The sequence below is a fragment of the Salvia miltiorrhiza genome, chromosome 2, assembly GCF_028751815.1.
Source record: "Salvia miltiorrhiza cultivar Shanhuang (shh) chromosome 2, IMPLAD_Smil_shh, whole genome shotgun sequence".
Lineage (NCBI taxonomy): Eukaryota > Viridiplantae > Streptophyta > Magnoliopsida > Lamiales > Lamiaceae > Salvia > Salvia miltiorrhiza.
The window spans coordinates 57,132,851-57,157,666 of record NC_080388.1 but is presented as its reverse complement, the minus strand read 5'-3'; the positions used below and the strand labels follow the sequence as shown (position 1 = coordinate 57,157,666).

The 24,816-nt window shown below is 34.9% G+C and overlaps 3 protein-coding genes and 1 non-coding gene across 4 annotated transcripts; 2 read left to right on the top strand and 2 right to left on the bottom strand.

The window, feature by feature from the left end:
- Window positions 1–4,096: 4,096 nt before the first annotated feature.
- Window positions 4,097–8,514, top strand: LOC131009785 (uncharacterized). The gene is made up of 8 exons (XM_057937193.1): window positions 4,097–4,500; window positions 5,281–6,582; window positions 6,659–7,191; window positions 7,272–7,377; window positions 7,496–7,594; window positions 7,693–8,080; window positions 8,375–8,460; window positions 8,509–8,514. Exons 2-8 carry the CDS (start codon window positions 6,199–6,201, stop codon window positions 8,512–8,514), a joined length of 1,602 nt encoding a protein of 533 aa, XP_057793176.1. The 5' UTR covers window positions 4,097–4,500; window positions 5,281–6,198.
- LOC131009786 (uncharacterized) lies at window positions 5,286–6,091 on the top strand. Its single transcript, XM_057937194.1, has 2 exons — window positions 5,286–5,984; window positions 6,083–6,091. The coding sequence occupies exons 1-2, from the start codon at window positions 5,286–5,288 to the stop codon at window positions 6,089–6,091; spliced, it is 708 nt and encodes a 235-aa protein (XP_057793177.1).
- Window positions 8,515–10,925: 2,411 nt separating the features above from the next.
- LOC131010556 (uncharacterized) lies at window positions 10,926–12,212 on the bottom strand. The gene is made up of 4 exons (XM_057938113.1): window positions 12,106–12,212; window positions 11,924–12,020; window positions 11,736–11,834; window positions 10,926–11,617 (listed from the first exon to the last, which is right to left on the bottom strand). The coding sequence occupies exons 1-4, from the start codon at window positions 12,129–12,131 to the stop codon at window positions 11,117–11,119; spliced, it is 723 nt and encodes a 240-aa protein (XP_057794096.1). The 5' UTR covers window positions 12,132–12,212; the 3' UTR covers window positions 10,926–11,116.
- An 8,254-nt stretch (window positions 12,213–20,466) lies between these two features.
- Window positions 20,467–20,573, bottom strand: LOC131013704 (small nucleolar RNA R71). The gene has a single exon (XR_009097792.1). It is a non-coding gene; the product is annotated as a small nucleolar RNA R71 (small nucleolar RNA).
- Window positions 20,574–24,816: the final 4,243 nt, after the last annotated feature.

Sequence of the window (24,816 nt, the reverse complement as noted above, 5' to 3'; positions counted from 1 at the left end):
AAATAACTCAATTATACTTTTTTATTTTCATAATATGTCATTCTAATTTCATCTCTTTTCGATTTTCTGTCTCTAACAAAAAATTTCTCTCTCTAACTAAAAATTATCTTTCTAATTTATAAGTTCAATTATCCAAACACTTTGACAACTTATAAGATCTTAAAAACTACATCTTATAAGCTCTTTAAAATAAGTTTAGCCAAACACCTTCTTAGAATCCTTGCATCACACATAATGTGTGCAAACGATATACATATATAAGTTTATGACATACATGTTTTTTTAGAATGAAAATCTATGACATACCTGTTAATGAAGAGTTTTATCATACTAGAATTAGAATTTTCTTTCGGCTCCTATAATTAGATCATTACAGAAGACCATGTTTAATTTGTAAGTTTTATAGTTACACTTTCATATAAGTATATAATACTAGTTCTTATTTAATTTTTAAATGATCATTTGCTTACAATATGCTAATGTTGTATTGGACAAGTAAAATTTGATACACAAATTATTCTAATTCTCAATATAGATTCTAAGTCTAAAAATGATAATTTTCTTATAATATGATAATGTTGTATTGGACAAGTAAAATTTGATACACAAGTGAAATAAACAAATAGATTAAAAGTTTTTTATTTATTTTTTAAAAAAATTATACGATCCAAGGTGGATATTGCATTATTTATATCAATTGTTTATTTCACCAACGAAATAATAGCAATACGCATTAACTTATATAATTAAAATAAAGTATAACTACCTATAAATACACAAGTTATATCAAAATTTTGATTTTTAATACAATCTATTTTTTTGTCAAAAAATACATAATTTTTTTTTTAATTTGACCTTAGTTGAAAATTCGCCGACTAATAACTTTGTCTAATTTCTAGTGGGCAATCTGAACGTACCGATTTTAACGTTATTTTTTTTAATGATACTTATATTGTTGGGTTTTGATTATCGAAAGTGTAAAAAAAATTATATGAAAACTGATGTCACGAAATTTGTATTTTTTCTTTTTTTTTTCGACAACTTTTGATAACCAAAACTCAACAATATAAGTATAATTAGAAAGATAATGTCAAGAACTTTCCAACGATACTTTCGGATTGCCATCAAAATTCAAACAAGAAAGTAATTGTTCAACGAACTTTTGGAATCAGGTCAAATTCCATAAAGATAAAAATCTATGTATTTTTTTATCAAAAAAGTTGATCTGATTAAAAATCAAAATTTGGGTATATAATTTAAATATTTACGGTCAATTAACTCTATAAATAATACTATCTTATATAACTAGTAAACAATACTCCTAGACATAGACAACCCATGTTAAACACACAAGAATAAAATAAAGCAAAGGTGGAAAGCCAATTTTTTTTTTTTTTTTTAAGAATAATAGTTTTTTTTTTTTTTTAAGAATAATAGTTGAAACCAAAAGAAAGTGTCCTTTTATTTTTGCACATTATTGGCGTATCAATGCTTGAAAAGGAGTAGAATGATTGAATGAATGGTATCGCTGACCATGCTATCACCCACTCCCCGTAGCCGTTATTTTAGGTGCACTAAATAAACATACATGATATTGATACATGTTCTTATAAAAAGATCTTCGTTAACTAATTTAAATTTTTTGACCTAAAAAATTAATTAACTAAACTTATTTTAAAGAGTTCGTAAATTTTAACAGTAATAATTTATAAAATGTTTTCGTAGCTTATAAGAAAAGAATATCTCAAGGCTCAAGAGCTTATAAATAAATTATCAAAATATTTGAATAATTCATTTTGTAAGCTAATGAAAGAATTGTGAATTAGAGAGAACATCTGAGAGAAATGAAATTAGAATAAAATACGATGGAAATAATAAATTATAGTAAAAAAAAATTTATATAATAAAACTACATATGAGATTATAAAAAAATAAGTTGAGCTTGATTTTTTTTTTTTTGAGAACTTATAAGTTATGGAAACTTATTTTATAATTTATAAGATGTTTATGAGTTTAAGTTATCAAGTATTTTCAAAAAATATATAAACTTTCAATTAATTTATAAATTATTTTGAAAAGTTTATGAGGTAGATCTAACACCACCGACTCATCGCCATGGAAAAAACCGTCATTTTCTTTCATTTGCACATTTATTGTTATCCAATTCAAGTAGTGCCAGTGTTGTCATCATTAGTTAGATTCAACATTCAATCATGCATGAAATTTGGTGATTCATACTATAATTTTGTTTGTTTTAATTACATAATTTGTCATTGAAACGAAAAGCACATGCCCCCCCCCCTCCTTTTCTTTTTCTTTTTCTTTTTCTTTTTTTGAGTAACGAAAAAGCATATGTTCTTGTCAAAGTCATAATGATAACGCAAATACTCTTGTACTGATTGCACCGTGCAATTGATTTTCAAAATAACACTACTTCATTCGAGAAATTACACTTGAATATTTTCGAATCACTATTTCAACATACAAATGACACTTGAAGATTTTCAAGTGTCATTTATTTGTTGAAATATTGTCATTCAAAAATCAATTGCACGAGAGAGTGCCTCTAATGATAATAGGTGGATTAAGGAATTTGGATGAGAAAAAACAGAAAATAATACTCCACTTTCATGCGTATTAAGTAAGAATCCTTAATTTTGTGATACAATTTCCTTTCAATTAATCCAATGTTATTAAATTATAAGAATACATACAAATGCAATTGTACATATAGACGATGTTATTTTTTTTATTCTTTTTTTATATATATAATTTACGTATATAGACAATGTTATTAAATTATAAAATTATTATTTTTACAATAGAAGAAGTATACATTATATAATCAAATAAGCAACCCGCACACAGGCGAGACCTCTACACCACACAAAGGTGAGAAAATTACCCGCACGCAGGCAGGACTACTATCCACACAAAAGTAAGAAAACTACCCGTGCGCAAGCGAAATTGAACCCAATACGTACCTCTCACAAAGAAGAGTCTTTGGGTGCCTCAGCCACCTGAACTAGGCCTCATTGACTATTAAATTATAAAAATACATACAAATACAATTGTATATAAAGACAAAGGGAAAGTACATACAAATACAATTGTGGATATCTATTTTAAAAAATCGTGTATAACAAAATAATTACTAATAAGACTAATATCAAAAGAAAAATAAATAATAATTTTACTAATTTTATATTATCAAATAATTAGTTTTACTAAACCCTAATATGGATCATGGCGAAAAATGTCCTAACAACTAATAATATAATAAATAAATAAAAAACAACAAATATTTTATCATTGATAATTAATGGTGTAAAAAGAAGCAATCAAAGTCTTTGGTGAATTTAAATTTTAGATACATTCAAAGTATTCTATTCACATAAATGATATCAGATATATTGCTTAATATTTTGTTCAATAAGAAAATACATAATACCATTTTGATTAAATACATAAAAAATGAACTTACCCATCAAAATATATATCTCAATTTATTGCATTTTATAATTAAGTAACTTTTCATTTCCAAATGTGTAGTATAGTAACTAATTAATTTAATTTTATAAAGACAAAAATAATAATTTGACTAAATCTAACAAATAATTATAGTCTGGAATATAATATATGATCTTAGGCAAATATGTATAAATACTATATATGTTGTTGTTGTCCCATTCCTCAAGTATGTCTTTGACTTTCAGCAAATTTCTTCTCACTTTTGGATGATAAAATCCCAAATGTCGTATTTTTGATTAATTTACAATTGCTACTTTGCTCAGAGATTTTGCCATAGATCTTTTCCTTTGATAAACTCTTCCATAACGAGTCGGCCTTGGCATGCATGTTCCAAATTAAAGCTTTGTTTCACTCTGAAATGTCTTGAATTTCCAACCCATCTTCGATCTTTGGTTTGCAACCTGTGATTATGTCTTAGTGAATTCATTCAAAAAATTAGCCAAAATTTTCGTAGAGAACAAGACAAAGAACTTCAAACATCAATCATTATAGCAGCCTAGCAGCCTAGTTTCAAGAAAAAGTCCCCTGAAATATGGGTCTGTCTATGCTACGCCGCTCTCGTTAGAGCATGCTGCGCCGTAACGTTGGATGGGCGCCATCTGTAATATTCGGTTTTTTGTGTAAACCGGCATCGAACTGGTTGCAAGCACTCGGGCTGGTTTTTTATTAACCCTGGTTCTAATTTTACACCCTAGTTACTTTTGTCGTATTCATTTCTAGGTATAGGGTTTCATTATGAATTTAATTCCCGATATGATATCGGGAAGATATCAAATTCGTCAATTTGTTCGGATTTTTTTTATTGTTTTGCTGAAGCTCGGTAATATATTCTTATTTGTGAATGTTGTCCATCGAAACCCTTCTTCCGGTGGTTCTGTTGTGCAGATTTACTCTTCAGTTTCTTTAGTAATACTCATAAAGACAAGAAAACCAGTATGGGCAAGAAAAGAACTCGATCCAGCGGGCTCGGTAAATATACAATCTATGCATTACCGTGCAATTTTGACTATCTTCCTCTGTATTATTAATGGCTTTTGTACTGCAGTTATTTTTTGTTTTGCATATTTCTGTAGAAAACGATCTGCTTCCTTCCAATTGCAACTTCATAATTTGATTATTCTGGAGATTAAATATGTTTTTTCAAATCGTGGGTGAATTGATAGTATGTTAGATTTGTACATTTGTGCTCTTATCTTATTGCGCATACAAGGGCATTTTTTGTTTCTGGTGAGTAGGTTTTCGGGGATTTCACTTTTAACACAATTTTGCTGTTACTATTGTTGAACTCTATTTTATTGGCTGGCTTTCTGGCATTATACATTCTTCTTTATTCTAATTTATGTCGTTTTAATTAACATTAAGAAAGTTTTGTGAGTAACATGGTTTTCAGCTGTATCCATTAAAAAACATTTACTCTTAGTTGTTTCATTTTGTTATGCAATTTGAGTTGACAACCTTTTTATTTAGACCTGAAATTGTGTTGTCGACTCTTTACTAATTTTTCGTATATACAACGAGCATTGAGCAATGTTCTAATGAAATGTAGATTGTATTATGTAGCATATCGTTATTTAATATTTTGTTTGTTTTAAGTTTTCTGCATCAATGTTTATTAATAATATGTAATCACAGAAAGTTATTGTTTTGATACAAATAGGTTTATTAACTCTCCACAATTCATTTTTTCTTTTACATATATGTTTTAACGAAGTCTAATCAGTCATTTTATCCTTATACTTATATGATTAGGTGGAATGGTTTCAACGCGGTTTAGTTTTTGGGTACTTGATGTTATCCGGGACCGTTTGTCGTTGGCAAATATTTGTGCTTTGCGGCTGTCCAGTATTGGACATTTGGTCGACATGGCTGACTTACAATTTCAGGGTCAACTGTATATTGCAATGTGTCGCATGCTTCGGAATCCCTCAAATCCAGGATGCTTGACTTACAATATCGGTCATAGTTTGGTAGACTTTGGTCCTGGTGATCATGCACTCGTTAGTGGGCTGAAAATGACAGGTAGTAAGCAACTACCGGCTAGTTCTCAGTTTCATGCCACTGTATTTAAAGGTGTTAAAAAATTGAGCTTCTCTGACATACAAAAACGATTTCTAAAGGAATGTGATAGAAGTCGCGGTAATTCTGAATTATGCTTGAGGTTGGCTTTGTTGTGTATTTTATATGGTGTGGTTATGGCTAAGGATAGATCCACAAGGTGTTTAGACTTAGGTTACATGCACCTGATGGATGATATGGATAAGTTCAATGAATATCGTTGGGGCCGTGTTACCTATGATGAACTTTTGTTGCGTACATTTAGTGCAAAAGCTTGTATCAATGGTTATGAAGGTAAAGATTCAAAGCTTCGAATAGAGGCTCGTGGTTTTGTTTTTGTTCTACAGGCATGGGCTTATGAGGTTATTCCCGAACTTGCATCATTTTGTGCGAAATCTGTAGTCAATAGACGTCCCTGCTGTGCCAGAATTTTACGTTGGACGAGCGAGCCTTACTATGAATTTGATGACCTATTTCTGTTTTTCAATCGTTCAAGTCCATATAAGCTGGTAATTAATTTTGTTATTGTGTTTTGTGTTTCAGTTTAATCTTTTTTTTGTCATCGTAAATTGATTAGCATTTGTATTGTCTGTTTTATTTGATAATTATTTAATGCCTGTTGTGGAACCACAACAGGGGTCTGTTGTGGCATCGGCAGAGGAGCTCTGTATGCTTAATAAATTAGGAATGCCAAATACCACGTCATTTGCGGTAACCTCACCTCAATTGAATGAGAGTTTGAATAAGCTTTTCCCAAGTAGTCCAACCGATGTGCATTGTGAAACTGGAAATAGTCGTCGTGGTTGTGAAAAGTCTGTTAAATCACCGAGAAGGTGTTCGGATAGAATTCGTTCCCAAGGTAAGGTTATGCATTGTAATAAGATTGCTGGAAAAACAGTTAGGGATAAGGATTCAATGTGCAAGATCGTTGAATCTGATGCATTGGAGAAAGATCTGACGACAAATAATTTTGTTTCCAAAGGAGCTCCTAGTTTGGTTAGTTTATAACCCCTGAACTGTTCCTATTATCTTTAATTTGATTGTATTTTAATTCTTATTGATTTTACTGTAGGAACTTAAATTTATGCTGAATGTAGTAATGGAGTCTGTGAAGAGTTTGGAGGTCAAATTTGAAACCAGATTTTGTGCTCTCGAAGAGCGTTTAAAACAGACTGAATTAGTTCTAGCTGAATTACGGGAGGCTAAAATTTGTTGTCGTAATTCTTTGGGTGTAAAACCCCCAACTTTAAGCAGTCCTGTAAACGTTGGGTTTGAAGATTCTGGGAAAGTTGATTTACCATCGTTTAGTTGTAAAATTTCACATGAAGAACCAAGTTCGCATTTGTCACCTGTCTGCGAAGAGTTACCTAGGTCAATTTATAGTGAGATTTTTTCTGCTCACAGTAGTCAAAGGACCAGAAGCCGAGAGGCTAAAATACAAAAGTCATTGATCTGCTCTGATGTAAGCGGACCTCGTCTCTCGACTCAGAAGCTTTGTGCAGCCAGTGGTGGGTTTGGTTGGATGTTTGGTGAACTTGCTGACAGTGAGACTGTGGTTTGGAATGCATTTTTACGCTGGCAAGCAACTGCAAAGAAGAATAGACTGTTAGTGTTATAGCTGTCTGTTTATTTTCTTTAGACTCTTATAATCTCTGATGGTTTAATTTTTTTGTCTGCATGCACAGAAAAAATACGTCCGAAGAGCTACGGCTACCCTCAGAAATACTGAAGTATGCTGATCGTGAATGGTTTGATGATATTAAAAATGGACAAAAATGGTTACGGACTGATGTATTATTCATTCCATTAATTTATTGGTTTTTTTTTTGTTTTTGTGTTCTCTATTTTTAGTTTTGAATTCTGCTCACTCTATAAGCAGGATTTATCATTTTATACTTCTTCTTTGCAGCATGTCGAAGCTCTTTTATATCTTGTTTCTTCAGTATATGAAGAAAATGGCGGTTTTCAATCCAAATTGGAATGGACTTTTTTGGAGATGTTTGTAGCGGTATGTTTCCGAATTCTCAAAATGAAAAATGTATCACACTTGGTGGAATTTTATTCCTTTATTTGCTTCTAAATGCTATTGTTTTTGTTTTTCTACAGGATAGTCTAAAGTCTCCTGATGTCGAAAGTATCCGTAAATATATTGCATCGTTTATCAGTGGTACCAAACCTCTGAAACGGACTGTTGCATGGACTACCAAGACTCGTGTTTACAGCGTTTTGAATGTTTGCGGTAATCATTGGGTTTTGTTTGAGATAAATATGCGTGAACAAGAAATAATTGTTTACGACTCGTTGCCCATGAGATGGTCGATTGTCTCTAAGGAATTTCTTAATATGTCGATTACTTTGCCTATAATCTGTCGTGATGCCAATTTGCTGGAGGACTTGCCCTACAAGTCTGCTTGGGATATTGCTCCATACCGTGAATCTCCACGACATGCAAACAATTCTGACTGTGGCATTATGGCGATTAAGTATTTGGAATGTCTTATTTGTTGTCTCCCACTATCAGTAATTAATCCAGCGTTAGGTGGTGTCTATAGACAAAGATATTGTAGCCTTCTGTACTCCTATGGAATATCATTTGGAAAATAATTCCCCACCAAACATGTTTAGAATTTATTGACAACAGCTTGTGTACGTTGTTTAGTCTGCATTTTAGTTGAATTCAGTTAGTTTGCAAATATCCATTCATGAGGCTTAGCTCAATAACATGAACCTATTCATGGATAGTTATTTTTGTTAATGACAATCTAATAATCTTTACATACATCTACAGGCTCTCAGCAATATAATTTGAAGCACCTTTCTTCTATATTGATATTATCTACGTTATTCATGGCACCGCGACTGAAATGCCATTGGGTTTGCATCTGAGAACTCATTTATATCTTAAACTTTCATATGGTACAGATTTAGATTACATATAATAGAATAACAATTTTAACACAGATTCCAGAAATAATATAAGTTTAGTTCAACCTGTTTATTACAATTTGACAACTCGAACACTAAGATGTATAGTATTAAAGATAGGTGTCTTGCTTAACAGGCTAAACTTACACACATCACCTTCGCATAATCCATTTTCAATGACAAACTTGTTCCACCCCTTATATAAGCGTGTTCTAGTTCTTCCAGTTGTCTTGTTTTCAACGTACCGATAAAGGGATAAGCGTCATTTTTCCCGTGCCTCGTTCTCTATTTCAATTGCTGCAATCTTCTGTGTTTCGAACATTTGAAATAGTTTGGCAGGAAAATCCTATACAAGGAAATTTGCATGTTAGTTCAGTTTTGTACTTATAACTATTCATACATTACTTACATATTAATAATGATATCTTTACTAACCACGATTGCAGATGCCTGCACATTGTAAGCAGTTATTGTCATTTCAAAAACTACGTCATCTGCACATTCTAAAAGTTGTAAGAAATAATTCTAATTTAGGGTTAATGAAATTCTAGTAACAACAACTGAATCAAATAGTAGTATGTAATGTCTGACCGTCGGAAGTAGTATTTTTTTGTTGTATTTTCTTGTCCATGAATACCATTTACTCCCAGTGGACTTATAGCAACAGCCACTGTATCCCTCCCGAAAATTGAAATGTGATAGTGGAAATCTCTAAAATACGTAAACACCAATCTGTCACCTAATTGAATTTTGTTTTTCTCCACAAATCCACGCCACTTATCATAACAATCTGGCGCACCATCAACAATTTTCCCATATTCTATAGAAAACTTCCAGTGTTTAGTACGCTGAAGAATACACAATCGCCTTGCAGCCATATTAGTTAGTGCCATTTCTACTTTATGAGGTAACACCTGTGAAACAACTTATTAGCAATCGTCTGTAAGAATATATTATTCCAGAAACCTATTAAGGTTACTGACAAATTGACAACAATACTCATATTAATTCGGGGTATGGAGTTCTTTTGCAGAGACGCGGCAGAAAATTCGTATGGATTTACATGGAGATTAATTATGTTTTACACACGATCCTTTCCAGAACAAAATTAAAATCTCTACGGTGTGAATAGTATTAAATCCTGCTTACCAGCTCAGATATGTTTTCTGTATTCATTTGTACGTAGAAGTTGAGTGCCAACGGCAACGACGTTTGCTCTTCCATGTTCCACCGTTAGGTTGCGTCGAGGATTGTTCTAGGGTTTTGTACTTCTGAACCCACTTTATAATATGAATACCCATTTTTTGTAAGTCGTGAATCCCAAGCGCGTTTTTTTTAAATCGAAAAAGCTACAGTTGTAGCTTATTACTTCCATAAGGCTTCGCTTGTAATTGCAAAAACGCGCTTGGCACTTCTTCTTCTTCGTCCTGCTCTTCTAACGTACTGGAAACCCAAGGTCTTTGTTTGTGTGCAAGGTTTGCGCGCCTCGCCATCTGTTTCGTTGTCCAAGCGTGAGCATTGATCATTAGTTTGATGAATAGCGCTTGTAAATCTAGCTTTGCTTGCGAAGACAATTGTCGTCTAGGTAGACCGTAGGACAATAGATGCAATGTCGGCGAATGTGCAGATCCTGAACATCCACGGTTTCAGAGTATCTGCATCCATAAAATACTGCCAACACGGAAGGGCTCAGACGATCACATAAGGCTTCATGAATCATAATTCAATTTCGTTGCCAACATTCACCAATACAAGCTGCTTTGGAAATCTTGGAAATTTTTGAAAAACATCTTGTTAATGGCATATAGAATAATTGTTGTGTGCACATTCTTATTCCCTTAGTACGCAAATTCTCATTCTCCATCCCTTTGAATTTCAACACAATTGTTAATAACACACTCATCCAGCACTGTTTCGATTCAGATAATTGTAAGAAGCTTTGTACAAATTGTGGACAATATTAAGTTTCTTGACAGCAACTTAATATTAATAATAATATAATGCACTTGCCTTGACAGTATAAAGCTAATTTACGTTATTGTGAGAGTGAGAGAATGTATCAAATTTCATTAGTCATGCAGCAGATATATCAAATTTAAGCCCATGTAGGCATGCACCACTGTGAACATTTTATTAATCATAAATAACAAGAATTTGTGTCTACTGTATTGGTGAACATTTTTCACAGCAATCAAAACCTACGAGACAATTTATAGTCAAATATAACTATGATAACATGCCCAATATATAAATAACAGAAACATTAAACTAATAAATATGGAAATTACCAAGCAGAATACAAGAATGGGAAATAACAACTTATCAAAGATGCAAATACAATGAGAACAAACACAACAAAAAATTGGAAGACAATATAACTACTCTAATATCTTATAGAAAATATAAACGGCGAATTTTTAGAAAACTCCGAGCTTGGCCACAAACACTCACATTACAAATAACTATTATAGGACACTGATTTAGTCTTACCACAAAATGCCACCGACATCTTCGCTTAGTATAATTACAACACAACATCAACAAACACCAGAATACGAGTCGTTAAAGTCATGGAATCTGATCCTGGATACAACAATATTTTCTACTAAACTTTCCGAATACAATTTGCGAACAACTGAGCACAGAAGGAGTATCTATAACTGGCGCAACATGCGGGATCAACAATCGCTAGCGGCAAGTTATAAATTAGACACTCAAGAAATTTGAGAGCCATAACACCACTTTGAATACCATCTGGACCACCAACAAAACATGTGCTACGAACAACCTCCCACTCACGCTCCGTTGACGGATCCCGAATGTCTGAGTTATTATCCCACTGTATAAATTTTTTTAAATTGGAACGCACATTATCAAAGAAACACTTGACCTCCATCCAAGAAACTTCCTCGGCAAAGTACACCCGAATAACTTCATCCTTCAATGATAACTCGTATAAAATCCAATGACACCCTTCAATCCAAGCAAAACCGAAGACACGGTTGCAATCAACCCAACGTAATCCAGAACAACGTGGGTAATAACCTCTTGAATATGGTACTAGCACACTGCTACAAATACCAAGATCTGTTTCTCTCAGAGCATTCTGACAAAATAAGAACAAATACAATAACAAAATTTAAATATTGTAAATTAAAACTTATTAACAATTACTAATAAGAAAACAATATATAAGTTGCTCGATAACTAGTTCAACAACTCACCAAACCGACTCGATCAATTATTGTCCATTCACGTACACCAACATTGTCAAGTTGGATGTCATAATTAATTGCCATCGTGCTAAAAAAGGCATCCATATGCTGAAATGTTTGCAAAGTTTGACCAAATTCATTGATAGTTTACATTCAACAAATAATTGAGAATATATATTTATAGTAAGTTAACTTACAAAGTTCTCAAGGCGTTCATTAGAATTCAAGGCCTGTTTGAACCAATCCACGTCGGCAAATTGGGAATTACCTGACGGCAACTGAACTTCGGCCGGCCTAACAAACATCAGCAGTGTATTAATTCACAATATGGTATATTAAAAGGAAATTATAAAATCTATTAAACAGAAAATGTCCATACAAAGTTGTCAACTCAACAGAACCCATCCATTGTTTAAAAATTGTTTCAACAACGCTATTTTCACCATGAACTACGTTCAAGTTAGCACATTGGGTCTGAACATCAGCAATATCTTCCTCGGTATCATCATCGGATATTTCAATAACCCGGGCCATGAATCTCTTCTTGTAGGGTTGCGTCGAACATGAAAACCGACTGATACCTAACTCAGAGTTACTGGCCTTCCTCTTAAAGATTGGTGCAGACGGAGGCGTTTCAAGTTTATTAGCATCAGCTCTATCAGGTGTGTCGCAGACATCATTAAGAACAAAATCACTAATTATTTTATGCACATCATGTTTAGGCCTACCCAATGAGTCATTTAAGAGATCCTTCAAACATTTTATTCGATTTTCTAACAAAAACATATTGAACATGAAGATCTTTTGAAGCGACGCTAAACGTTCACGAATGGTCTTAACTGATGGTTTATCGACCTGAAATTGATAAAAACAAAGAAGGCCAAGTAAGAAATCCAAGGACATAAACCACATAAGTTAAAAAAAACTAAGATTTACCATCACCTTCTCTGGATACTGATTGTCGACAATTCCACAGTTCATAAGACTAGTGCCGATACCATGACCTATATTGGTTGAGGGCAAATTCAGATGATCAAAAGGCTGTCTAAATGAGGTAACTGCGAGAAAACAAAGCAACAGAAACAAAAGAACATATCAAAAACAAAAAAAATAAGATAATATTCATCAACTAAAACAAAAATGACTAAGACAAATAGGCAAACAAATATTACTAGGATTCTTCACATTGATTCTTCACATTGATTGCTTCACACGAAGGCATGGAATAGCAACATTCTCTTCGACTGACACACCTAGCCGACCTAGCATTTCAACGTCAGCAGGACTAAGCCTAATACGAACCTAAGAATGACAAATCAGCAATATTAGTTACAAGTTAAAACAAAAAAATATAAAGCATAAAAATAAACAATATTTATGCAATCATTAAAACTTACGGGTATAAAGTTGGAAGATGGCAGGAAGAACTCATAAACATCATCAAACATAATATATCTAGATGGGGACCACCTCAGCATTCGTGCACGGTGCTGGACATCTCTTTGTAAACGAGTAGCACAAAACTTACCTAGACCAGGGAGTACCTCGTACAAGCAACATTGCAGGGCATAGACAAAACCATGAGCTTCACAATTAATTAGTTTTCTGGTATTGTTCTGCTGCTTATTTATAGTCTTACGAGACCTGTGCGTATGAGCAACAAGCAACTCATACGAAACCCGACCCCAAGGATAAGCAAGAAAAGCAGATAAATCATCCATCAGATGAACATAACCAACTTCTAATTCCTTCCAAGTCCGATCTGTCATCATAAAAAGGCCATAAACTAGATATAAATAACCAAGCTTCAAACACAACTCTGAGGCACCTTGACTTCTAGAAGATTCGAGGCTGAATGCTCTATCAATGTGGCTAAACAAAAGTTTAGGTTTACCACCAAAAGTTTTCGTATAAAATTCACTACATTTAGGCAGATCAACACACCCACCCATCAGCAACCCACTCATTAGAGCAAAATCAGCTGAACTAAATTCTACATTATAATTGCCTACAACAAATTCTAAAGAGTTTCGACGTAAGGACGAAGATTCCAGCTTCCTGCACAGCGCATTGTAAACCTATCCCTGGAAGACCATGTCAGAGATGCAAAACAAATGTCCGAAACATGAGTTACGGACATGCTCCAGATTAGGCGGCGAAAGACGCGATTGTATTACTTCTAAATACCACATCTTCGACCGCACAGGGATTACAGCATCTACACAGAATTTCTTAAATAGGTTACAAAATCATAATAACCACCAAATCATGCCATTAATCGGTTCAACAGACGATGAACACAAAAATTTCAATGTGATCACACTAAAGCTTAATAAAACAACATTAAGTCGTAAAAGGTGATGACATGAGAAATACAACTAAACACACAAACTCAAATAAATACATATAAAATAAACTATAAAAAGAAACAGCAAAATGCAACATGCACCTGCACCAAATAAGATCACAGTACATTACAATTTACATGCCCTATTATTTACCTAAATTCATTTTACTCAAATGATCATAATACATACAGATGAAAGAGGTAAATTGTTAACAAACATCAATTCCAGTCAAAATAAACATACTTTTCAAGCTAATTCTTCGACGAGGTCGCCCAACTCGGCCCATAACGTATGCGCTAAGTTCGAATGCCGAAGGCTCTGAAGAAAGAAACAAAAAGGACCTTGATCTTCAAAAATAAACTCAACCCAATTACACCCAGAAGCAATTACGCTCTAGTTGCTTCTCGGATACGCATTACAGAGTTTTTAGACGCGTAAACTGAGGACAAAATAGTCACACTAAAACGTGGAAAAATCAAATCCGTAGGATTAAGGGCTCAAATGTCAAACTACAAAGTAATGATAACACCTCCGCCATAGCTTCACAGAAAATCTTTACAAGACATACTGGGATATATACAAAAAAAAATTATAAATATCTAAAACAACAAGAAAAACACAAACGAAAGGCACGTCATATAGAATACCACTTCGACTATACTGAGAATTTTTTCCGATGGAAAACGATTACAAATTGATAGAATAGATTCAATACCGATACTTTACCGATATTCTGCGAAAAGATGTCATCATCAATCATCATCCCTACGACAGGCGGCGGGGGCCCTACAGTGTTTTAACTATGGTTTGTGCTTTACTCATGAAAACCAGACCGGTTCAACTGAACCGATAACAATTATTAAATAAATACCTGGGACACGTGTCATCCATCAACGGTGCATGTGCAGCGTCCTCTAACACGAGAGGCGCAACATAGAATTTACCCTGAAATATAAACTACTATCTTTTACTATATCCTCTTTTTTTCTCTTTTCCTATCTTTAACAGAAGATGATCATCAATTCATCATCAATTTGAACCAAGATCTCACTTCTTCACAAAGATCTTTCTCAACAAATTGCTTTTACTCTTGTTAGATTCACTTCCTGATTCCTCCATTATACAAAATATAAGAATCTAATTTATGAAATCATATGATTATACAAGAACAAGAATATATTGGTCGACGTTATTAAAAGAATTGTATTACTCAACTATGTTGAGTTGGGATTTACGGTTGCTTTATATCCGATAAGTGTGGTTTTAAACTTGTAAAAATATTAAAATAATACAAATATAACAGATTATTTATAGTTGTAACTTGTATATAAACTTGCATACTTGGGCCTTAGATAGGTTTCACATATCTCACTTAAGTTTTCCTTATAAAAAGAAGACCCTTAATTTCATTTTCATCATCACCCCTATTTAATTTTTTGATTATTTCTAGCATTAATAAATTGTCAAAGAAGAAATATGATTATATTAGAAATTTAATTACTTGTATACATTTCTTTTTCAATGACTTTTCTTAATTATTGTGCAAAACTCGATTAACCTATATAACTAGGATGTGGGGGGTAGTATTTTAATTTAAAATTTTCAATCATCGTTCAATTGGAATTAATTTGAATTATTGATCTTTGTATGATTTATCATTGTAAATAAAAAGAAAATTGTTCTAATATACACCATTTTCTTAAGCTGATGAGATCTAGTTTAAGTGGCAAGACTGAGGCATCCAAACACTTTCATTTGTGAGAGGTTCTGGGTTCAATTCACGCCTATGTGCGGGTAGTTTTCTGGGTAGTGTTCTCAATTGTTATAATTTTATCACTTTTGTGTGGGTAGTGTTTCCACCTTTGTGTGGGTAGTGTTTCCACCTTTGTGTGGATAGTGCCGCCTGCGTGCGGTTGTTATAGTTTAAAAAAAAAATACATCATTTTCTTAAAAACAAAAAACAATGTTGAATAAATAAATAAGCGTTAAAAACATTGCATATAAAAAACATGATTCATAAGTTAACGTGTATAAAAGAGTTTTTACTTGTTTTTTACAGTATAAGGTATAGATTGCGCTTTCTAGCAAAAGTGTAGAAATGAGGCATAAGAGCATTGGCAACGGGGGTACTCGATGCCTTACTCGAACTCGAGTATTGCACTCGAGTAGGCGTTGCAAGTGAGTGCTACTCGAGTGCTACTCGAGTTATCGAGTATGCTCGATAATTTTTTTTTTTTTTTTAATTCTCTTCTCCTCTTTAAAAATTTCTCTCTCCTCTTTAAAAACTAAAAAAATCAAGTAGGTTATCAAGGAACCCCAATGCAGCACTACCTACTCAATAACACAACCACTATCAAGTAGGCTATCAAGGAACCCCATTGCGGATGCTCTAAGCTTCTTCATAGATTTATAACTTAAAAAAAGCCTTTAAAACTTCAAATGATACCTTAATATTTTAAGGTTCACAACCAACTTCTTAAAAGATGATCTAGAACTGAAATCTAACATGTTGCTAGACTCTACCTAGATAGACAAACCCTAGAATTTTTTTGAGAGATTGGTAGTTACATAATCGATTTTTACATTATAGCAAAATAAATCATATCCTACGTGTTATCGCATAATCACTTTATTCTAATTTTCCTCGATTCTCATTCATTCTTATTTATTTATACATTTCTAATTAATTTTTACATTTAAAAACTATTAAATAATCATATAAATTTATAGATAAATTCTATACTATTAAATAATCGTATAAAACTCTTAGATAAAGTCTGTACTATTAAATAATTGTATAAAACTATTAGATAAATCCAACATATCCATTTAATTATAAATCCTACATATCCATTTGATTGTCGGAACCCGGCCAAATTAAAACACATTAGCACTTCGAGGGTCCATTCGTCTGTTTTCAAACGCCTGAAATCTCTCCCAACCTCATACCAACTTTTCTTATATATATAAACTCAATGACCAACAAGAACTCATCATGCCTCACAATCCACATTTTTTTCAAAAATTTAACTTAATAAAATGATGGCATCCAGAGTAGGAATCATTATACCCACTTAATTGAGATTGTTCCAAGTGTGACTAAAACTTAAATAAAGTATACCAATAAATTAATCCACGAAAAGCAATCAATTCAAATGTCAATTCATTTTTTAGAAAATATATTCTTCAACTAAATGTTATAAATAAATAAAATACATGTCTATGCTCAATCTCTCTCTCTCTCTCTCTCTCTCTATATATATATATATATATATATATATATATATATATATATATATATATATATATATATATATATAATAGCAAAATAAATCATATCCTACGTGGGGCCGTATAATCACTCTATTTTAATTTTCTTCAAATTTCATTCATTCTTATTTTTTTTCTAGATTTTTAATCAATTTCCATATCTAAAAAAGATTTATATTTGTATTTTATTTTATTATATAATATTAGTTTAAGTTTATCACATCATACTCACAAATTAATATGTATATATATATAATTAATTAATTATTTAAGTAAATACATCTATATATAAACGTATATATATGATTGAATATGATTTCAAATTTGACGATGTTGTTTAAAGTTTGAGACGAGATTATTCTCATTACTTAATTATAGTTTCACAAATTCTAGATAAAATGATACTCACAAGATGATGCTCAAAATTCAGATGTGGTATTTCAAACTCCAAAGAATATGGTTTTCAAAATTTTGACGTTCAAATGTCATATGTGGTCTCTAAAGCTTCATATGATTATCTGGTCTTATTAGGTCCATATGAGATGATACTCAGATGACATATGTTTAGTTAAATTATTTCTTATCCGTCAAATTTAAAAAAATTGAACAAACTTAATACTCCCTCCGTCCCCCAAACATACGGGTTTTAATAAAAGTTAGTTATGTATATGATAAGTTGAGAATGGGTCCCACAAAAAGTGAAATTATAAGAGTGATAGTTAGTAAAAGTGGAGAACGAGTCCCACAAAAAGTGAAATTGTAAAAATAATAATTAATAAAATTGTTTCCAAAAATAGGTTAGTAAGATGTTTTGGGGACGAACCAAAATAGAAAAAAAAAGAAAAAGAAAAATATTTGAGAGACGGAGAGAGTAAATATTATCGATATACGATTAACAGCAGATGCGACACATCAATCGTATATCATATCAACGATGCGGCTCGGGCGTAGTAGGTGTTTAGTGACAAACATGGTTTTCGTACCTCAATTCCACATGTTTTGTTGTCATTTCCCTTCATGTTTTGCTTGTGAATGCTTGTTTGTGCCCGAATATTTAGTTTTATAAAGATTTGATATCTTGGTGTAGTTTTGGAGCAATTTCAGGAAACCTCAATGATTAATTGGAGGATTTTGAAGATATGAGATTGAAGTACGTCTCGAGAGGAATCCGTGAGCGCAAACGGCGACCAAATCCGAGTCCGGACGAGGGAGAACGGAGCAAAACGAGCGGACTGCGCAATACGCCCAGTACCCCGCGGTCACCACCCGCGGCCGCGGGGTGGGACCGCGGGTCAGCTGTTCCCAATTCCAGGGGTGTACCGCGGTCACCACCCGCGGCCGCGGGGCGGGACCGCGGGTTCCCTGAGTTTTGCCCACGTTTGAGCACCACGGGCGCGGGCCATGACCGCGGGAAAAGAGCGGAGTCGCGTTTTTCAGCCCTTAAACCCCTTTCTCCCCCTTTTCCTCACATTATTCATCTTCCCCAACCTCATACTCACCCATATTCATCATCCCCAACATTCCTACCTCCATATCCAAGCCCTAATCCCCAACATTCATACTCATTCCTACCCATTTGAAGAAGGATTGAAGATGAGAGAAGATTGAAGCAAGCTTCTCAATAGGATTTGTTCATTCTTTCTCTCTTTTTCATTTATGTTTCTCTTTTCATTGGGTATGTTATTGTTGAACATGATAGGCTAAATTTCTCTTTGATTTGGGGATTAGGCTAGATGATTATTGTAATGGATTGATTATTTGCGCTCAATATAAATCTTGTTTGTTCCTTTGCACATTATCTTTTCAAACCCTTGTTTTATTTCTTGTATGGTTTGTTGGCCACATTCTATGCATTTCTAATTTGCAATTTGAATCGGGAGAGAATAATTGCAATAGATAAGGTGTTGGAAACATATCAATTCGATAACCGGGAGGTTGAGAGTTGGGTGAGAGTATGTCGATCTTTGTGTGCTTTTGGGAGTTATAGGTTAGAAGTTGACCGGGGACGGCAACTATGACCCGTAATCTACCGTTCTAGTCGTCCGGGAGGGGGCTAGAACTAGTTGGGAGATCACTCTAGATAATTAGGATTGTCAAGATTAATATTGAGCTATAATTGAAGTCTTTTGCTTAATTATCGATGCCTAGTCCCTAAATCGCCTTAATCATCTTATTTATCCACTTTGCTTATTTGATTTTTATTTGTCTTTGCACTTGTTAAGTATTTAGTTAGATAATCAAACCAATCACTCAATCGTTTAGTCTAAATAGTTGAGTAAAATGAATTAGGATAATCACTAGATTGAACTACTAATCCTTGTGGGATACGACCTTGCTTCCGTATATTACAACTACCCGTATACTTGCGGCGTGGTGAAAATATTAGCGAACAAGTTTTTGGCGCCGTTGCCGGGGATTAGTTTAGTTTCTTTGCTTGTGATATTTTGCTTCATTGTGCTTAACTACTTTAGACATTTTACTTGCTTTAATTTTTGTTTTCTATTTTAAGATTGTGATTTGACTCTTTGTTCTTGTTGGTTGATAGGTAGTGTATGAATACAAGGTCTAAAGGTGCACCTCTTATACCTATAGACCTTGAGGTTGAAGCTTTTTGCCGACACAACAAAGCAAGAACAAGAAGAGATAGAGAGTTGGAGGAAGCTATGGCGGAAAATTTCGATTTAATCCGTCAACTCCAAAGGCAATTGGAGGACATGCAAGGGCAAATCAATGAGCAAGAGGCTCAAAGGAATGCACCACCACCACCACCTATTAGCAATATGTTCCAACCCGTGGTCCAACAAGTGGGAGTGCATGCCCCGAGAATCAATGCCAATAATTTTGAGCTCAAGCCGGCCCTCATCAACATGGTGCAACAAAATCAATTCACCGGTCTTTCTCAAGATGACCCGAATGGACATCTCGGCAATTTCTTGGAGATATGCGATACTATCAAGATAAATGGAGTTCCGGAGGATGCCATTCGACTCCGACTCTTTCCCTTCTCACTAAGGGGCATGGCCAAGACATGGTATCAATCTTTAGAGATTGGTTCCATCACTATATGGGAGAAAATGGCTCAAAGGTTCCTTATCAAGTTCTTCCCTCCAAGTAAGACAATGAAGATGAAGAAGGACATTGTCCAATTTCATCAATTCGATGGAGAGACCTTCTATGAAGCTTGGGAGAGATTCAAAGAGATGATAAGGAAGTGTCCCAACCATGGTTTGGATCAAAACACCATTATTTGCTCATTCTATACCGGGTGTAGTGGTGAGATGCAAAGAGACATGAATGCATCGGCCAATGGAGCATTGTTGGAGAAGAGCCACGAGGAGGCCACCCACATCATAGAGAACTTGGCCGCCAATAGCTACCAATTTCCGGGGGAGATGACTATTTTGAAGAAGGTGGCGGCTACAACAAGCTCGGATCCGATAGCTCTTTTGACAGCTCAATTGACCGCCATGAATAACAAGATTGATGCTATGTCAATATCAAGGGTAGAGCCCGTGGTTGAAGAACAAACTAGCTTCGAGGATGTGAACTACATCAACAACAACAACAACCGAGGCCAAGGGAATTTCCGGCCTTCACATCAAGGTGGTTATCAAGGCCAAGGGCAAGGGCAATACAATCAAGGATTTCAAACAAATCGCCACCCAAATCTTGCCTATGGTAATCCCAATAACTTCTTGCAACCACCGCCCGGATTTGCGGTGAGTGATGGCATGATCAAGGAAGAGAAGAAGCTCAACCTTGAAGAGATCTTAATGAAATTCATGACGGCCACTCAAGCCCACATGACAAGAACCGACGAAAGGTTAGAGGCTCAAGCAACCCAATTGAAAATGCTTGAAATGAAAGTGGGACAAATTGCTGAATCCTTAAGCAACCAACATCAAAAGGGGCAATTTCCGAGTAACACCGTTGTGAATCCAAAAGAACATTGCAAGGCTATCACTATAAGAAGTGGGAAGATACTTGAAGAGTCCAAGATACCTCCGGAAGTCAAGAACAATGATGAGAACATTTCCTCAAAAATGCAAGGCGATAAGGAGAAGGAGAAAGATGTGTACAAGGCACCACCACCTTATTGCCCACCAATTCCATTCCCTCAAAGACTTCAAAAGAAAAATGTGGAGAGTGAGTTCTCTAAATTCCTTGAGATCTTTCGGAAGGTACACATCAACATCCCCCTTGTTGAAGCTTTGCAACAAATGCCCAAGTATGCAAAATTTCTCAAGGAAGTTCTATCCAAGAAGAAGAAATTAGAAGAATTTGAGACGGTCAACCTCACCGAAGAATGTTGTGCCATTCTTCAAAAGAAGCTACCCATCAAGATCAAGGATCCCGGGAGCTTTACTATCCCATGTGATGTTGGAAATGGTCGTTTTGGAAAGGCCTTGTGTGATTTGGGAGCAAGCATAAATTTGATGCCTCTCTCCATCTTCAACAAGCTTGAAATAGGAACCATTAAGCCAACCACGATTGCTTTGCAAATGGCGGACCGTTCCGTTTCATATCCAAAAGGGATAGTGGAGGATGTCTTGGTGAGGGTTGACAAATTCATTTTTCCGGTGGATTTTGTGGTGTTGGATATGGTTGAGGACAAGGATGTACCTTTGATCCTTGGACGTCCATTCTTGGCGACGGGGAGGGCCCTAATTGATGTTGCAAAGGGCAAGCTCACATTGAGAGTGAATGATGAGAGTGTTACCTTCTCAATCCACAAAGCTCCCAAGCACAAAGATGGGGAAGAAAGAATGAGAGTGGAGGAATGCAAATTGATGCAAGTGATTGAACCTTGCATCAACATGAAAGAAAAATTGAAGGGAGAAAGGAAAGAGGAGGAAGCCCAAGGCTTGGAGTTGAAGCTTCTCCCCACACACTTGAAGTATGCATTCTTTGGTGAGAATGAGATACATCCAATGGGGCAAGACCGTGTACTCCAACTCAAAGAGTTAGATGAGTATCACGCATTTGAGAAGTCAAGCCTCTACAAGGAGAGGATAACAAGTGCTAATGACGAGATGATGCAAAAACGGAAGTTTGCACCCGATGATGAAGTCCTTCTCCTCACCTTCCGTCAATCACTACCTCCGGAAAAGCCAAGATCAAAATGGACGGGTCCTTTCAAAATCAACAAGGTTTTCAACAATGGAGCAATTGAATTGAGAAAGAAGGATGAAAGAACCTTTGTGGTTGAGAAGGAAAGAATCAAGGCATTTTTGCCCTTGAAACCAAAAGTTGAAGTGTTCGTTGGAACCACCCCCGAGCCATAACACCATCATGGAGACGTCTAGCTCATGACGTTAAACTAAGCGCTAGTTGGGAGGCACCCCAACAAGGTACCCTTTAATTTTTGTATGGTTTATTTTTTTTTATATGTTAGTTTTTTTTTGTGAGTCCGAGACAACTTCTCCTTCTCTTTTCTTCCAAACTCATTTTCACTTTGTGTGAAATAAGTTTGGGGGGAGGGGAGAGATGGATTAGTTGTCTCATCTATCTTAAGCTTTACTTGTTTTTGTTTGTTTTAGTATTGTTGTCTTGTTTTTGTTATTGTTGAATAAATGAAAGCTTGAGAGTTAGTTGGGTTGATATTTTTGTTTTTGTTTTGCTTGGGATAATTGTATCAAACTTTGTGATGTTGATTGAATGTCATTGGGCTTATGATATGAATCGTTTCTTGGAAAAATTGTGTGTATCACTTGTGGATTATGCATGAAAAGTTTGAACTTGTGACAAGTGAGTTAAATGTTTTGCCTCCAAGAACTTGAAAATGAGCTTGTAAGAATTGAGCCTTTGATTGTCATACATTTACAATCTCATTTTGTTCTTGAGTGTAAATCATTTGAGCATGTGTGTTGATCTCTAGAACTTGCCATGAGTCCTTTCTTGAAAATAAAAGTAGATGTGTTGTTAATATTGAAGTGATTTAAGGCCATCTTTGTTAGCCACTTAACTCAAATTGTGTCCAAATTCTCATTTGATCCTAGTTTACCCCTTTCGTGCCTTGTATCCTTTCTTTTAATGAACCAATGATAAAGGGGTAGAACTTAGAATGTTAGTGGTTGCTTTGATGAAAATGGTTGGAAAATGATTGAAATTGCTTGTCAAACTTCGATTGAGTGAAAATCACTAGTCTCCTATAAGCTCAAAAAGAAAAAGAAAGAAAAATGAAGAGACATGTGAATAAAATAGTACAAAGGGGAGTGATTTGCCTTTTGAATCATGGTCTTGATAAGTATTCATAGGGTGAAAAGGAAGAAAAGTGGGGATATTGGTTGATTGATTAGAAAAGAACAATGGTGAATATGACATATTCAATTTGGGAATTGTATGGGATATGAGTCACTTTGCCTATAAACACCTCACCTCACCAAAGAGCTCTCATTGCAACCTAAATAGAAGCCCTTTTTGATCTTTATTTGTAACACATTGAAGTATAGAGAGTTAGGATAAATGGCAAGCTTATGGTAGATTGCATACTTGTTTCAATTTGAGTGCAAACACGTCCATTCTAAACACTTGAGAGTTGAGTGCGTCATTGAAACATCCACTTTGTTAGGATTCAAGCTTGGAGGTTATAATATTGAACCCATTATCACTTGTGACTTCTTGGAATGCATTTCTACTTGTGATGCACTTTTGAAAGATTTTTTGTAAAATTTGAAGCCCTTGAAATGACACCAATTCATGCTCACATGTTTGTTTACTTTTATTTCTCTTCTCTTCGTCGTTTGGGGACAAACAACACTTTAAGTTTGGGGGGTTGACAAACATGGTTTTCGTACCTCAATTCCACATGTTTTGTTGTCATTTCCCTTCATGTTTTGCTTGTGAATGCTTGTTTGTGCCCGAATATTTAGTTTTATAAAGATTTGATATCTTGGTGTAGTTTTGGAGCAATTTCAGGAAACCTCAATGATTAATTGGAGGATTTTGAAGATATGAGATTGAAGTACGTCTCGAGAGGAATCCGTGAGCGCAAACGGCGACCAAATCCGAGTCCGGACGAGGGAGAACGGAGCAAAACGAGCGGACTGCGCAATACGCCCAGTACCCCGCGGTCACCACCCGCGGCCGCGGGGTGGGACCGCGGGTCAGCTGTTCCCAATTCCAGGGGTGTACCGCGGTCACCACCCGCGGCCGCGGGGCGGGACCGCGGGTTCCCTGAGTTTTGCCCACGTTTGAGCACCACGGGCGCGGGCCATGACCGCGGGAAAAGAGCGGAGTCGCGTTTTTCAGCCCTTAAACCCCTTTCTCCCCCTTTTCCTCACATTATTCATCTTCCCCAACCTCATACTCACCCATATTCATCATCCCCAACATTCCTACCTCCATATCCAAGCCCTAATCCCCAACATTCATACTCATTCCTACCCATTTGAAGAAGGATTGAAGATGAGAGAAGATTGAAGCAAGCTTCTCAATAGGATTTGTTCATTCTTTCTCTCTTTTTCATTTAT

What these genes read in the sequence shown, in the direction of transcription:
- LOC131009785 (XM_057937193.1), top strand. Translation starts at nt 6,199, where the DNA reads ATGCCTGTTGTGGAACCACAACAGGGGTCTGTTGTGGCATCGGCAGAG. An exon ending in ACTGCAAAGAAGAATAGACT is followed by an intron (nt 7,192 to 7,271) that starts GTTAGTGTTATA and finishes CTGCATGCACAG; the next exon opens with AAAAAATACGTCCGAAGAGC. An exon ending in AAAAATGGTTACGGACTGAT is followed by an intron (nt 7,378 to 7,495) that starts GTATTATTCATT and finishes TCTTCTTTGCAG; the next exon opens with CATGTCGAAGCTCTTTTATA.
- LOC131010556 (XM_057938113.1), bottom strand. Translation starts at nt 12,131, where the DNA reads ATGGGTTCTGTTGAGTTGACAACTTT. An exon ending in TCTGTTGAGTTGACAACTTT is followed by an intron (nt 12,021 to 12,105) that starts GTATGGACATTT and finishes GATGTTTGTTAG; the next exon opens with GCCGGCCGAAGTTCAGTTGC. An exon ending in TAATTGATCGAGTCGGTTTG is followed by an intron (nt 11,618 to 11,735) that starts GTGAGTTGTTGA and finishes TTATTTTGTCAG; the next exon opens with AATGCTCTGAGAGAAACAGA.
- LOC131009786 (XM_057937194.1), top strand. Translation starts at nt 5,286, where the DNA reads ATGGTTTCAACGCGGTTTAGTTTTTGGGTACTTGATGTTATCCGGGAC.